We start from the raw sequence: 15,772 nt of genomic DNA, 5'->3' as shown, positions 1-15,772 counted from the left end.
CAAACTGCAATCGGATCCGGCATCGCAGGTCGTGGGTCGGACCCGGATCCGACCCACACCCTGTTAAGTTAAAAGAGGGGCTAATAGGGGGGGGGCAACCCGATATGGGTTGCCCGATAAAAAAAAAAAAAATTTATGAGAGGAAAACCCTCTCCCTTGTGATAGCGGGTGTTAGGGTTCAGCCGAACCCTAACACATAAGGAGATGGGAGGTGGGGGAGCACACCGCAGCCGCCGGGAGGAGGAGGAGCTCCTTCCTTTTCGGGAGACCACCCACCTACAAAGGAGGGACCCCGAACCCTCTTTCCTCTTCTCTCGCTATCCCCTTTCTCTCTTTTCTCTCTCTTCTCTCTCTCTGTTCCATTCTCGCTCTCACTCTTTTCTACCTTTCTAAACCTCGAAGCTCCCTCCAATCCCAAGCCGCAGCTCGAGGCCTTGCAGTGAGGAGCCAACCTCGCCGGTGGTGGTGCTGTCCAGGCCGACCGACCCCTCTCGTGGATGCCGCAACAACCTCGTCGGATAATGGTAGGTTATTGTTTTTTTTCTGTAGGTAACTCGCGTGTTGGGGATGTGAATGAGTGGGAAGGGGGAATCGAAAATCCCCAAATCACGAGGGGTGTTGTGACAGTTGGGGATTTCGGTAAATCCCACGCCAGAAAACCCCCAAACCCTAACCCTAAAGTCTCAAATCCACATCGATTTGGGTGGGTTCAACTCTTGGTTGTATACTGTAATACATCTTATGAGTTTTAGTTATACGAGTTGCCATTATGATGCACAAGTTGTTAAAATATGAAATGGTTCCTAAATAATAGAAACTCTTTTATAATAGAAATTTACTTATAACAGGTTAGCCGATCTCTTGAGTCTGGTTCATTTAAGATTACATAACAATGGTTATCAAATTCCTGTGATGCATAACTGAGTCTGTGTAAATGAGTAAGGTCTAACCTGTTATCAGATTTTCTTTCCGGTCATTTTCTCTATTAATATGCTGTTATCAAATGCTATTAAGACTGAATACCTATGTTTTAACTACCTGTACCCATACTTTATTCATTTTTATCAGAATTGAATTCCTCTTATTTCAAGTGTACAGTGATGACATTTATGTATCATTAAAGTAGGTATACTTTAGGAATTTCCTGGTAATCATACATATAGTCAGGGTTTGAACTCTTAGGGTGTTCGATAGAAAATGGATTTGGGTTTTCCTGAATAAATTGTATTAGGAACTGTGATAGAATCACTGTGGGATGATTCATGTTCCATTCTTGTATATGCATGATTCATGATTATATTGATCGGAATGGGTGACATGTTTAAACAGTAAATTGTGAGTTTGCATGATTGACATATTAAAATAGTAAATCAGGAATGTGTGTTGTGTTAAAATAACCAATCTCTAAGTGTATGACAGTATAGAGATGTTATGCTATTTTGATGGTTGTAATACTAGAGCAATACGTTAATTTGGGGTTTTCTATTAAGTCTGTAGTTTTCTATTAGTTTGTTAGATGTGATCAGATCTGAATACTTGAAACCATGTATAAGAGTGTATAATTGTATGCATGAGGTTGGGTGAAATTCTATATGTCACAGTCTCATAGTTAAAGTATGCTGGATGTGATTTGTTTAAGTGGAATTCATTGTTTCCTCAGAATAAATTGGATTAAATCATGTGCTTCTTAGTGACGTTCGAGATACTTTATTTGGTATGTCTTGTTCGGTCGATGTTGCAATATGCTGTTAATATTGTCATTTGATGTGCTATAACCAATAAAAGATAGTTTCACTTAGTAGGGTATTACATTGGAAAACTTTGCCTAATGGACAAAATGGGTTGAATACCCGATATGGGTATTGGAACTATTAGCTTGTAGGCTATGACAATGAAACTGATGAAAAAAAAACTTATTATAAATGATTGAATGTCTAACTGGTTTAAAGACACTGGGCATTGTGCTTGGTTGGTTTAAAGGCACCGGAGCACTGTGGGTGGGTTATGCAATTAAAATGACAAATGACTGAGACTGTTCTATACACCTGGGTAGAATGACTAAGGTTGAGAATCCTACTACTATGATAGTAGAATGAAGTTGGGAAAATGCCCCATACTTCGGGAAATTAACTAAATGAAAAGATTAACCCACTCAGTTTCGGGCTTACCTTGGAGAGGGTAAGTGGTACAAAACTCTGGGGACATGTGTTGGTTTCGAGCGTAAAGCGACTCGTTGGTCCCAGTCCTCAGAGTCGGGGGACCCGGACTACCAATTGTGTCCTGGGCGGTAGTTCCATGTTCTTCTGCAGAAGTTAGGGATGCATCCTGTTTTGGTTTTGGCCTTTGGGAGTTTCTCTCGGTCACTGGCCGCTCTCTTGGGATTTCAGTCACAGTTAGAATGTTCGGGTAAATAATACAACCCTGAATAATATACCCCCGGACATTCTCTTCTGTGATGGTTGCCTTGGCCCGTGTGTACCCGTGGGATAAGAAAAGATAAACATTAATTAGAACAGTTAGGTATCACTGTGTTGGAGTCATTAAAGAGACAACTGTTTACTTTTTCATCATGCTGTATATTCGGTGCTTATGATAAAACAACATCCTAAACTGTGCATATATTAGTTAATTGAATTCATATTATGGATGTTATATAGATGTTATTCATGTTAGTGTAAGTTCTGCTTTAATTGCTTAATACCTTGTTTAATTGTTGTAGTTGAGTAAAATGCTTTTTGTGCTTAAGTATAAACTGTTACATAATCTACCTTTCTATTCAAATATATGTCTATTATTGCTATTGCATCGAATTCCCTATGTGTTTATGTTTAGACTGAAATTCCAACACAACACCCACATCACACCTGACACATGATCTACTTGCAAGTATAATTACAGTTTTCCTACTTAGACGTGGTAGTCTAATTCCTATAATTTCTATTATTTTCAGGAGAAGAGTAGTTCTATGAGCGATGCGGGATGAGGCGCTGACCGAGACTTGATCCATTTGTTCTCTGGCGGTTCTGCTTACTTTCAGATTGAGATTTTTGTTTTGAGATTAAATGTGAAAACTCTGATGTTGGATTTTATTATTATTGAAGTGGAAATAAATGGTGTGGTTTGCTTTTACCTTCCTGTATCGTTCTGAAATGCTTAACCCGAGAATTATTAGTTGTTTCCGCTTGGAAAAAAAAGAAAAAAAGAAAAAAAAATCCCTAAAAATTTGGGTTAAATTTCGGGGCGTTACAATCTCAGCTCTGATACCATATCAGCTGAATCCAAAAGCAATGAGATAGAAGACGAGACTGAAGAGAGACTATCTTGAAGAAGATGACTTCATTTAAAAGAAACGAAAGAATACAACATTATAAGTCTAATGCCTCGAAACTTTAACCCAATTTTTTTTGTATTTTTTTTTTAAAATACACCAGAACTGTTAAGTTTACTTCAGGTCAAACGTCTCAGGCACATCACAGGGTATTCAAACCAATAATATCATTCCACAAGTACTAAGAAAGTTTAACATGAGATAAACTATAAGTTCATTGCAAGAGTAGAAATAAAAATAATTGGACTATCTCATATTGCCTCGTGTATATCAAAAATTCATGCATCAAGGTTCCTACAGCATCTCGCCATCGCTCTGCTCCGTCTATTCTTCACTTGAAATGATTAAATAGTAGGAGTCTGAACTATGATTATGCATATGTACAATGTAACAAGGATGTGCAATTCTATGGATTATCAGTAAGTTGTAAAGCTATAGCATATCATGAGATGACTAAATGAATATCACATTAAACAATTAATATTATAACTCAGTCATGATGTATAAATAAGCACAAATCATTATAAGCATTTTCAAGCATAGTATATCACAAGTTCCACATGAACAAAGAGTATAAAATAAAAACTAATTTAGTTTTTTCTTTTATTTATCTCACGAGTACTCGTAGGCTAAGGCAACCGTACCAGAAGATAACACTCGGGGTTTGTTATGCTATATGTATTGTTAACCCGAGTGTCTAACTGAAACTGAATCCAAAGGGAGCGGTATAATAACCGAGAGATACTCCCAAAAACCAAACAAAAATGATTTACAACTAACTTCTGCAGAAAAACTTGGACTTACCACCTAGGACAAATTGGTAGTCTGACCCTCTAACTCCGAGGATTGGGGATCAACAAGCCATCGCCGCTCGAAGCTATATATCACATGTCTTCGGAGTTTTGTACCACTTACCCTCTCCAAGGTATGCCCGAGTATGAAGGATTTATTTAACATATTAATTTCGTTATCAAAAGTTTTATTATGTCTTACAGGTGACCATCAAATATGGCACCCAATGGATCGATGGTCCATATCCCCACATAAGTAACAAACCTTACTGCCATAGTGGCAAGAACCCAAGGATTCTCGTCCCAAGTAGAACACGTTTTTATGTATTTATGCAAACCCCTTCAGTGGGCTCCGGTACCTCTTGAGCAAAAAGCGCCCTGGTGCCTTTAAGTACTTAATTTTTTATAAGGTAGGGTGCACACATAATTATCATATCATCATCATGGCAACACATTCACATCCACTATCAGGGTATACACATCACTAGTATGATTCACATAACATTGATATGCACTCGCCAGTATCTCCGGCATGTTTCGCATCATACTCAATGGGTTAATCAACTTTTAACATTGCCTGAAATAAAATCTTGTATATGCAGGGTCGTATGTAGCATAAGTTTTACAGGTACTAATACATTAATGCAGCATAGCTGTCAATGGGTTAATCAACTTTTAACCAACAAAATAAATACTGTTTTTTTTTTAACGACAGGCTGAATCAGACTTGATTATCAACAAAATAGAAAAAAAACTGTCAAGGCTTGTAATTACAGATGACCAATGAAAACTCATACCACAGTGGACAGGGTACATGAGTATTGGCTCAATGGACCAGTATACTGGAGTAATCCATAACAATTCAAAGATACTTTAAAAAAACTACAGCCAGATTTAATTTAATGTTGAATCATGTTAGATTAAATTTGTAGTCATAAGCTTATTTAGTTAGTCATGACAGAATAATACATATATGACACTTCAAACTCAAGTTAACATTCAAAAGAGGTAACAAATACAAGAATGTAACAGACTTTATCAAGCTCTAAAATTAGATTACAACAACAATCTTAAATGCTCAAATCCATGCTGGTCAAATAATATAATGCAGATTCTTATCTAACCAGTTAGCCATGACAGAATCATACATATATGACACTTCAAACTCAAGTTAACATTCAAAAGAGGTAACAAATACAAGAATGTAACAGACTTTATCAAGCTCTAAAATTAGATTACAACAACAATCTTAAATGCTCAAATCCATGCTGGTCAAATAATATAATGCAGATTCTTATCTAACCAGTTAGCCATGACAGAATCATACATAGATGATACTTCAGACTCAAGTTGATATTCAAAAGAGGTAATAAATACAAGAATGTAACAGACTTTATCAAGCTCTAAAATTAGATTACAACAACAATCTTAATTGCTCAAATCCATGCCTGTCAAATAATATAATACCGATTCTTATCTAACCAGATAGTCATACAGATTAATGCCTAATCTAATCAGGGATTTTCAGACCATACTCAACAGCGACGCACCCCCCACCCCCCCTTTTTTTTTTAAAGAAATCCAGACCTATTTTGAACAGCCCCAGGTTCACGCAAATCAGTCATACCAGAAAAATATTTCTGGTATTGATCGATTGGCTTTCAAATAAACCTCCTCTTGTTGCATCTATACAAATTTTTTTTCTTCTGATTTAGCTTTGTGCTGCAAACTGCGACATGCTTGGAACAAAGCACACAACAAACCATAGAAATCCTACCTTGACGTTTAATTGAGAGTCCCCACCCCGTCTTGGCTGTTTCCTCCTTGTGACAGTAGCTCTTGTGAAGACAACCTCCTCTTGTTGCATCTATAAATTTTTTTTTCTTATGATTTGGGTTTGTGCTGCAAACCACAACATGCTTGGAACAAAGCACACAACAAACCATAGAAATCCTACCTTGACGTTTAATTGAGAGCCCCCACCCCCTCTTGGCTATTTCCTCCTTGTGACAGTAGCTCTTGTGAAGACAACCTCCTCTGAATCATGAGAGAGAGAGAGGGTGATAGGGATTTTTATGGTTTTATGAGAGAGAGAGAGAGGTATCGTGAGAGGGAGTTAGAGAAGAATGGGGAGAACGAGTGAGAGGGAGGGATGACAGTTCGTGGGAGAGGGAGAAATCATGGGTGAGAAGAGGGAAAAAATAGAGGGGAGTTAGAGGGGTTCGGTTTCCCTTCTTTCTCTCCAGCATGTGTGAATGGGGAAACTTCACGCCCTCCCTTTCCTTTTTTTTTTAAAGTTGCATTGCGTTGTTTAAATTTTTTTTTAAGCAATGCAGGCTGCGTTCGGCAAACCTCTACCCGATATATAACCCAAACCATTTGGGTTTCAAACTTGCAACGTCCCAACACAAGGTGACGTGCACTAGCAACTCTTGCCAAGCAAGTCTTATATATATATTTATTTATTTATTGGATCTATCTAACGAGGATACAAGATCCATTTATTTATTATTATTATTATTATTTTTTGAGTGATTGGATCTGTCCAACGAGGGTACAAGATCCATTTATGTTTTTGGATCCATATTAGGACTATTCGGGTCTATCAAAAAATCCAGAATTTCTGGGACTCAAATTAGAAGGTCAAAAAATCCGAGATCCGATTGAAATATTGTAGACCCAACTAAAATGTCATGGATTTGGTTCCAACTGAACTATTGTGATTTCAAATATAAAAATTAAATTAAGATGTCGGGGATCCAATATCTGAGATCCAAATAAAATATCTGGGATCTAATGTTAGATATCCAAATAAGATATTCGAGAACCGATATCGAAGATCCAAATAAAATATTTAGGATCCAATATAAAAATCCAATTAAGATATCAGTAGTCTGATATCGAAGATCTGAATAAAATATCCGGGATCTAATATCAGATATCCAAATAAGATATCAGGGATTCGATATCGAAGGTTCGAATAAAATATCCAGGATCCAATATAAAAATCCAATTAAGATATCAGGAATCCGATATCGAAGATTCGACTAAAATATCTAGGATCTAATATCAGATATCCAAATAAGATATCCGGGATCCGATATCGAAGATTCGAATAAAATATCCAGGATTTAATATCAGATATCCAAATAAGATATCCAGGATCCGATATAAATCAAATTCAAAATAAAAATACCCTCATATGACATTTCGGCCATGAAAATTCAAGTTTATTTATGTGATAAAATTCACAAGCATTACAATAAGGGGGTTGACCCCCATGACCTAACTGAAGATTTTTTATTTTCCTCTTTACATTGGTAAAATACAAGAAAGAAGAAAAATTACATAATCATCATTGAAAATAATAATAAATACAAATGAGGGGTTCAATATAATTCACATTCCAACACTTCCAAAGTGAGCTTCCTGAGAAGCGCACCTCCCACTGTTATGTGGTGCTTCTGGTAACTTCATTTTGGGCCAGTCAGCAGCAAAACAATGGAGATATTTTTGAAGACATTGATTGAAAATCTCGGTTTGTTCATCTGTTTGAGGAAGGTGTGCTGAGATCATGCAAAGTTAGCTAGATTGCAAGTTGAAGAACTCTAGCTCAAAGGTACTCACAAGATATTGTCATGGTGACTAACAATGGATATTGCCACTGTGGTAGATGGAATTTCTTCAACATAAGTTTCTGCTATGTGGCTGATGTAAAAGGGTAGTGTAGGACAATGAAGTGAGCATCCTTTGAGAAAGAACCAACCACTACTACGGCTGTACAATCTGCTAAGCTCTTGGAAGAGGCTGGGGCTCTGCTCATTTGAGCTTACCTGGGGCTTGCTTGTTTAGGTAAACAATCAGAGCTTGAGCTTAAGGTCAGGTTTGAATTGAGTAAATGTGTCAAGTCCAAACATTGGCCAAAGCTCAAATAAGCTCATTTAAGTTTGGTAACGTAGGTATAAATCTTACATTATATGTTTTATAAACATTATATACAAACGATATAGATAATAAATCTAAATCATTGATTTTAGAAAATCAATCATCCAGAAATAAATTGGCAGTATCTACAACCTGAAGACAGATTTTCTATGGACATCGTTATTCAGATTATTGAACTCCAATAGTTCTGCATAGGGATTTTCAGTATGTTGTGCACTTATTTAGGCCTGTAGCTTTTCACAATCACTCAGTTCAATGAAATTAGCTAACAAATGAAACTACAGATCTACAAGGGATATTGCTGCTTTAATAGGGTAGTCAGTGGTTATTGGTTACTGCCACAGTATGTTGCTTGTTATTGCTTTTTACGTATGCTTTTTATTTTTACATTTCTCTGCTTCGTCTCTTGATTTAGGTCTTATGCTGCAGGAATTACGACTGGGTAATGTTTATGGGGGAATAGTTCTCAGGTAACCAATACTTTCTTTCTGTTATATGATTTTTCTGATCCCCATTAGCATGATGAAAATGGCCCTCACTGTCACTTCTTTTTGCTGTAAAGAGCTAGTGAGAATGGTCTAATGGCATTTTACAGTTTCTGTTATAGAAAGGTGATTCTTTTTCACTGGTTATTGGTTGAATAAAACCATCAATGGTGAAATATTCCTAGACACTACTAAAATGCAATTATTTGTTGGTGGCATTTAGGGGTTTGAGTTAATGCCATAAATTTATAGCACCTTCTTTTAAAGCAACCACAGTATTATTTTTGCAGCCCTGTTGGGAAGCAGTGTGTCTCGAAGGAAGACGGCCTTTTAATAAAGAACAAGGGATTGGCTGTAGTTGATTGTTCATGGGCACGCTTAGATGATGTTCCCTTTGTAAAAATTCGTTGCACTGCTCCACGACTGTGTAAGAGATACTGAAAAAATTCTTTAAAGCTTTATATCTTGTGTCAGTATGGGTTTGCTAGTTGCAGGTTTTATTTTTGTGCACTATATTAGAATCATATTTATTCTGAATAAAGATTTCAAAATGTAAAATATCCCAGTTTTGTGCATTTCATTGACAAACAAAACTCGATTTTGTAATACAATCGAGTAGTGTCATTTATAGTTTTGTTCTCAAGAAACATTGTTCTTGAAGGAATTGTTGATCATGTTTTTCAGCTTTGTGTGTCTAGAAATTATCAAGGTTGTAAGTATTGTATCATTAGCCGTATCTGCCGGGCCCAAAAAATGATATGTATCGTAAAAAATTATAATTTTTTAATAAAAATTTTCAAAAAAAAAATCAAGAAAAATCAGAAAAAATTAGCAAAAAAACTAAAAAATCTTAGCACATGAAACAATAATGAATTACACAAAATACAACCATAAAATCACATATGAAGCATTTATGTCTCTATGAGTTGCATAAGACATCATCAAACATCAACTCTCATAAGAACAATGCAAAATATTAAATATCTTGCAACTATGTCACATAGGTGCGGGTGCGGCACTCTAAAAATGCTTGGGCGCGGGGAGGGTGTATATATATATTTTAACAGTTTTAAGTAAACACTACGTGTGTATATATATATATATAAAAAAAAAACTGGACTTGGTTAAGGTTAATTGAATCTATTTTTGTACAGAAATGGACCTTAGTGTGGTTGATTTCACCTGACACAAAGGAAGCCATGTTCGAATGGAGCACCTGCATGGGTGCGACACGGGTGCGGTGCCTTGTAAGAAGAGTTCGTGTTACATAGTCTTGCAATTAAGAACATGACACAAGACTCATACTTTCATATTATATAAACAAAAACAAAATAACCAAGTTTATGAATACTTAAGTATTAAATAACAAAGTTTTTTGAAAATATAACCTCAATCATCATCATCATCTTTTTCTTCTTCTTCTCCTCCTCTTTTTTTGACATCCACATCGTCTCCAATATATATGGGCTTTTTATCATCTACCTTATGTGCTCCTTTCACGTTAATCCACTGAATGTCTTCTTTATTCAGAGTGCGTGGTTCTTCTTCAACCCATGCATTCAATGCATCAAAATGTTCCAAACTAATGGGATGAAATTGCTCTTAGTGCCTCCTTGATGATAACTTTTTTATTTGCCTAAAAAGATGACATGAAAAAATTAAAATATTTTGGGTTCTGCATGATATAATTTTTTTTAATAAACACATAAAAATGACAAATAAACATTATAATTTTATATATCTTTGCCTCAATGGTAAGTTGTAGCGAATATAGATGAGGTCATTGAGCCTTTTGTGCTCAAATCTATTTCTTTCTTTTTTTTATGGATTTGCCCAAAGACGCTCCAGTTTCTCTCACATCCACTTGCATTACACATTTGGCTAATAATGTGAATAACAAAAACTCTCAAATTTAGCATATCACTTTTAAACCCGGTCCATCACATGTTTGAAAAAAAACAAGAAAACGAGAAATCAATAAGACAATAACATATACAATCATACAAAACATTATAACTAAATAATAATATAAAATTATAATTGAAATAGACAAAATAAATTACCTAGACGCATTGTGGTATAGTTTCCCACTGCTGCAGGTCTCCCAATATTATACAATGCATTATCATAAATTTTCATTTCTTTATGAATTTGATTTTGAATACTATAATCCAAAAGTCCCTTGTTGACTTCCCTGTCTATTTTGAATGTTGGAGACTATCTAAATGAAGGATTTAAATAATATGTTGCAACATGAAGAGGTTGATGAAGTTGCCCAATCCACCTATGACCAATGATGTTCCATATAGGTATGTATAATTTTTTTTTCCCATTCAAATGATCTCTAATGACTTCTTTCACCTTATTCATGGCCTCATAGAGATAACCCATAGCTGGTTTGTCTTCTCTATCAACCAATTGAAACATTTTCATTAAAAGTTTAGTGATTTTCAACACCTTCACGCATGAATCTCAAAATTCTCTTCTAAATACAATATCTATAATTTTTCTTGGCTTTTTTTTTTGTGTGTGGGGATATGCATTCCACTCATCTGATAAAAACATTTTTTAGTGTAATTCTATTTTTTACTAGACTGTGCACTATAAAAAAATTCATAACAAATCTAGTAACTGCACTACAAATCAACTCAACACTACTAATGTAATTTCTTATTAGTCTCAAAATCCATTCATGCTTGTAAATAAATCTAGTAAAATAGCAATCAACTGTGTGTTTTATTTTATCCATGGTGCTGATGTCCTCAAGCATGAGGTTTATGCAATGGGTAACACACAGGGTTCAAAAGAATGACCAATAATTTTTTGCCAATTCTTTACCTGCTGCCCTATAATTTGTTGCATTATCAATAATAAATTGAACAATATTTTGAGGTTGAACCTCTTTTACAATGATCAAATATTTTGAGCAATATATTTGCTGTCTTGGGTGTGTCAAACAGATCAATTGACTTCAAAAACATAGTTTCTTTGGGGCAATAAACAAGAAAATTTATTATATTCCTTGACTTTCTGTCTGTCCACCCATCTGCCATAGTGCTACACCCAGTTTTTCTCCATGTCTGCCTCATTTCATCATAATATGCCTTCATTTCTTTTACATTAATATTTAATTTTTTTTTCTTAAATCATGATATGAAGACATTTTATATCCAAGCCCGATATTGGTTATGGCATCTGCATTGACCTGAAAATAAAAGAAATTTGCTGCATTGAAAGGAATGCAAACATTATAGAATCATCTCCCAACTGCGACATTCACCTGCTCGACTAAATGTTGAGGAGTCATAGCATTACAAATGTCGGGTTGCGCCATAGGGACATTCCTAGGACGGGAAAAACTCTTAATAGAGCCTGTAGCTCTACCACCTCTCAAAGAATTCCCTCCTCCTCTCTCTTCCTCTTCTTTTTTTTGTGCCCGTAACACTACTACTAGTAGCAACCATACCTTTCCCTTTTGTTGCAGAACTTCCTACTTCTAATGCTATGCTAGGGATTGTAGGATTAGAAGTAGGGAGCTCATCTTCGTCGTACACATCCTCTTAGGGCTGCACATACCCCATTTCTGCCTTACTCATTTCTTTTTCTTGTCTTTTTTCTCCAAGACCACTGAGTAATTGCTATCATTTTCATTTCACAACATTCGACAAATCCCTTGACATGCAGCCAACAACATTGAGATGTGTCTCGGTTAAATGATACTTCAACCGAGAGACACCACCCGAAACAATATGATGGCAATGGTTGCACTCGATTTTCAATCGGTTTTCACTCACTACTTGAGTGCCCTATTGCCATGCTGGATCATTTGATGTCATCTTTTCTCAAAAACAAACTCAATAAGAAACAAAAAATAAGGATTTTTTACTTTAACTCACTTCCTTGAGTGAAAAAATGGTGAAAATACACTCTTGAGCAAACTGCAAAATCCCTCTCCCTTGCGCACGGATCGACTCCCAAATCGCTCTCACGACTTGTAGGGTGCGTGGATACCCTCTAATGGCCTCTACACAAATAAGGAAGTCAGTCCTCAAGAGGTCTTTAAAACCCAAAACATAAAAAATACGATTTAACCCTTTTTAAAAAGCGCAGACCGTACGATACACTTGATACAGATACGATATACACTCGTATCACAATAGTGTGTATCATATCGATTTTTCCCATAGTTACGATACAACATTGAAAATTATAATTACTGTCACTGTGGTATAACTAAATATATGACTTCCCTAATCAACTGCTTTTGAAAATTTTATGCCACTGAAGCTGATTTTATCCATTCTAAATTTTACTTATCATCCATTGCATGTCAATCATTTGCAGCTTTATTTTGATGATGTGACTGAAATTCAATATTGTCCTGCAGTGCCATGGTTGGTAGCAGCAAACCCTGTAAATTACGGTCGACCATGTGAACTTTCTTGTGTGGAGGCGTTGTCTGCAGCATTGATAATATGGTATTGGTTCCGATTTTCCAATTTGTTTTTTAATTTGACTGTGAACTATTTATGTGGAACATTTTTTGTGTTGTTTATTTTATCCAGTCATAGTTGCTACAATTTACTGCAGTGATACAATGCTGAGGTAAAATATCATGTAATAGGAATGACTTTAGTTGGGGGTATTTTGGTCAATCAAGTCAGGTTGTGGCTGTTTCTTTTAAGTTGTACTATTAAGGGCCACTTTTGGAATTTAACTAATAATGATTCGTACAAAAGAATTGAATAGAGATTATCAGTTTTGGATGTCCCTCTTGGCAGCTGACGGTCATGTTGCTTCTCTTTTTCCCTCGTATCTCCATTTCCTATTACAGTATTCATACGGATTTTTCATTAAGGTCATGAACTGTCTTCCATCTACAGGTGTTTCCTTCTCTTTTTCTCTTCTCTCGTTCTTATTTTTTTTTTCTTCTTTATGCAATCCTCAAAATCTAAGATCTCATCTTTTCATCTTTCTTGTTCTACAAGAAATCCTTTTAGTCCTTTTTGCAACATCTACCCAAAATATCTTCTTATTCTCTTTCTTTATTTTAGCATGCAAAAGGAGAAAGAGGAGCTGATGTCGTCATTTAGCGCAGACACATACACACATGCATCTCTCTCTCTCTCTCTCTCTCTCTCTCTATATATATATATATATATATATATATATATATATATATATATATATAGGACAAGTAGGCAACCTATTGATTTCTGTTGGCTATGTGCTTTTGATTTCACTGAGATGGGGAACTTAGACTAATTTGTAGCTTTTGTGGTTGTTTGATCTTTTTCCTGCATAATTCTCAGATTTGCCTTTTCAACATGTTTCTGTAGCTTTTGCATAGGATTATGCAGCATGTTACTGTAGCTTTTGTATAGGATTATGCAGCATGTGACATTCTAATCTGTACTCAACAGTGGGGAAGAGGAAACTGCAAATCTTTTGCTTGGAAAATTTAAGTGGGGACATGCCTTCTTGTCCTTAAACAGGTAGTTCACCATCTGGTTCTATACACTGCTATATCTAGCTATATGATATTTATGCATCTTAAAATGTACTCATCTGGAATTATGTTGTTGAATGAATTGTAATTTGTTGCATTATCCTGGCAGGGAACTTTTGAAGGCATATTCTAATTGCAGTAATGGAGCAGAAGTTATTTCTGTGCAAAATTCTTGGCTTTCAAACTATTCGCAAATCTCGGGTACATTAGAGAAGTCTAATGGTATGTACCATATATTCCTGTCCCTTTTATGTACTTTTAATTTTGTTTTCATATATTTTAGCAAACATCTAGTTTTCTTGTATTGTCATAGAAATGAGGATAGGACAAAGAAAATTATTCAATATTATTTCGGAGCTTCCAAAATCCTTCTATAATCCCTTAGAATGTTAGAAGTCATTAAAATGTCTACAATAATCTGAAAGATAAATCCCTTTCACTTCATGCAAATGGTATCTTGTTTTTGGTGAACATCAACTTTTGGTGTTTGGATAACATTGCACTTTTTTCTCTTAGCACTATAAATGTTGGTTTCTACGTGGCAGCTCCCCATGGGCGAGGGGTCCCCTCCATGGGGACTTTTCAAAATGCCCCTCTTCTCGTAAATTCCCCTTTCTTTTCTTCTTGTTTTGCCCCTCCTTCCTCTCTTTCCTTTGTACATGCCTCTCTGGGCTTGGGCCGTTTGGATCTCGATTGAAACCCATCAAACGGGGTTTCTGGATTTTCGGTCCATCCGAATCTCATACGGATCGATTCTATGGAGTGTGCATCACTCCATCTCCGGTTCAGACCAGATAACGGTTCTGGTTCGTTCTAATCCACATCGAACCCAAATTCGATGGGTTTGGATTGCTCCTAGATCCGAACTTACGTAATCTTACCTAAAAATTTCAAAAAGTCGTATTAAAAATTCTTGGGTATTACATCCAGTTCGGGAAGCAGATTAGATAAGGCCATAGGAGAGAAGATCTTTACTATATGAAGTTTTTGTCTTTACCATCCAATTCTTTTTGTAATCATTCTCTATCTAAGGATGTTCTCACTTGGCACAAAAGACTTGGTTACCCAAGTACCTCTAAGTTATGTCTCTTTCCATTCTTGAAAAACTTTTGTAATAAAAAGGAATTTGTTTGCAATGATTGTATTCTTGGAAAAATGCATTCTTCTCTTTTTCCTAATAGTAACTTTGTTTCTCAAAGACCCTTCGAGTTAGTGCATTCAGATGTATAGGGACCGATATCGGTCATGTCAAAAGGGGGATATTCCTACTATGTTATTTTTTGTTGATGATTACACTAGATTCACTTGGATATACTTTCTTAGGTTCAAATCCCGATGTTTTCTCTGTTTTTAAAGAATTTCACATATCAAAAATCAATTTCAAACCAATATATCTATCTTTCGATCCGATTTGGGAGGATAATATATGTCCAATGAATTTCAAAATTATTTTAAGCAAAATAAGATTATTCACCAAAAATCTTGCCCAAAAGTTCCTCAACAAAATGGACTTACGGAGATAAAACACATGCATATTATTGAAACAACTTGAACCCTACTTATTTTTCAAGAATGTTCACAAGTATACTTTTTACGTTGTAATATGCCCTCTATGGGCATTTTGGTCTTTTTCTTTTTGTAATAGATTCTGTCCCTTGAGAACATTTTTATATTTTTTTTATTTTCATTTCTGTTTTTTTGTTCTTAGCTAGGG

The 15,772-nt window shown here is 35.6% G+C and overlaps 1 protein-coding gene across 1 annotated transcript in view; it reads left to right on the top strand.

The window, feature by feature from the left end:
• Nucleotides 1–15,772, top strand: part of LOC149816659 (RNase L inhibitor protein-like protein) — a 63,915-nt gene that overhangs the window by 32,446 nt on the left and 15,697 nt on the right. Inside the window, exons 5-9 of the mRNA XM_089988132.1 lie at nucleotides 8,497–8,534; nucleotides 8,840–8,976; nucleotides 12,937–13,027; nucleotides 13,973–14,044; nucleotides 14,168–14,280. Of these exons, the coding sequence (XP_089844258.1) occupies nucleotides 8,497–8,534; nucleotides 8,840–8,976; nucleotides 12,937–13,027; nucleotides 13,973–14,044; nucleotides 14,168–14,280 (451 nt within the window). The remainder of the gene's footprint in view (nucleotides 1–8,496; nucleotides 8,535–8,839; nucleotides 8,977–12,936; nucleotides 13,028–13,972; nucleotides 14,045–14,167; nucleotides 14,281–15,772) is intronic.

This window comes from Nuphar pumila, chromosome 14 (genome assembly GCF_984573655.1).
Source record: "Nuphar pumila chromosome 14, dmNupPumi1.hap1.1, whole genome shotgun sequence".
NCBI classification, from domain to species: Eukaryota; Viridiplantae; Streptophyta; class Magnoliopsida; order Nymphaeales; family Nymphaeaceae; genus Nuphar; species Nuphar pumila.
This window is presented reverse-complemented; position numbering and strand designations above follow the sequence as displayed.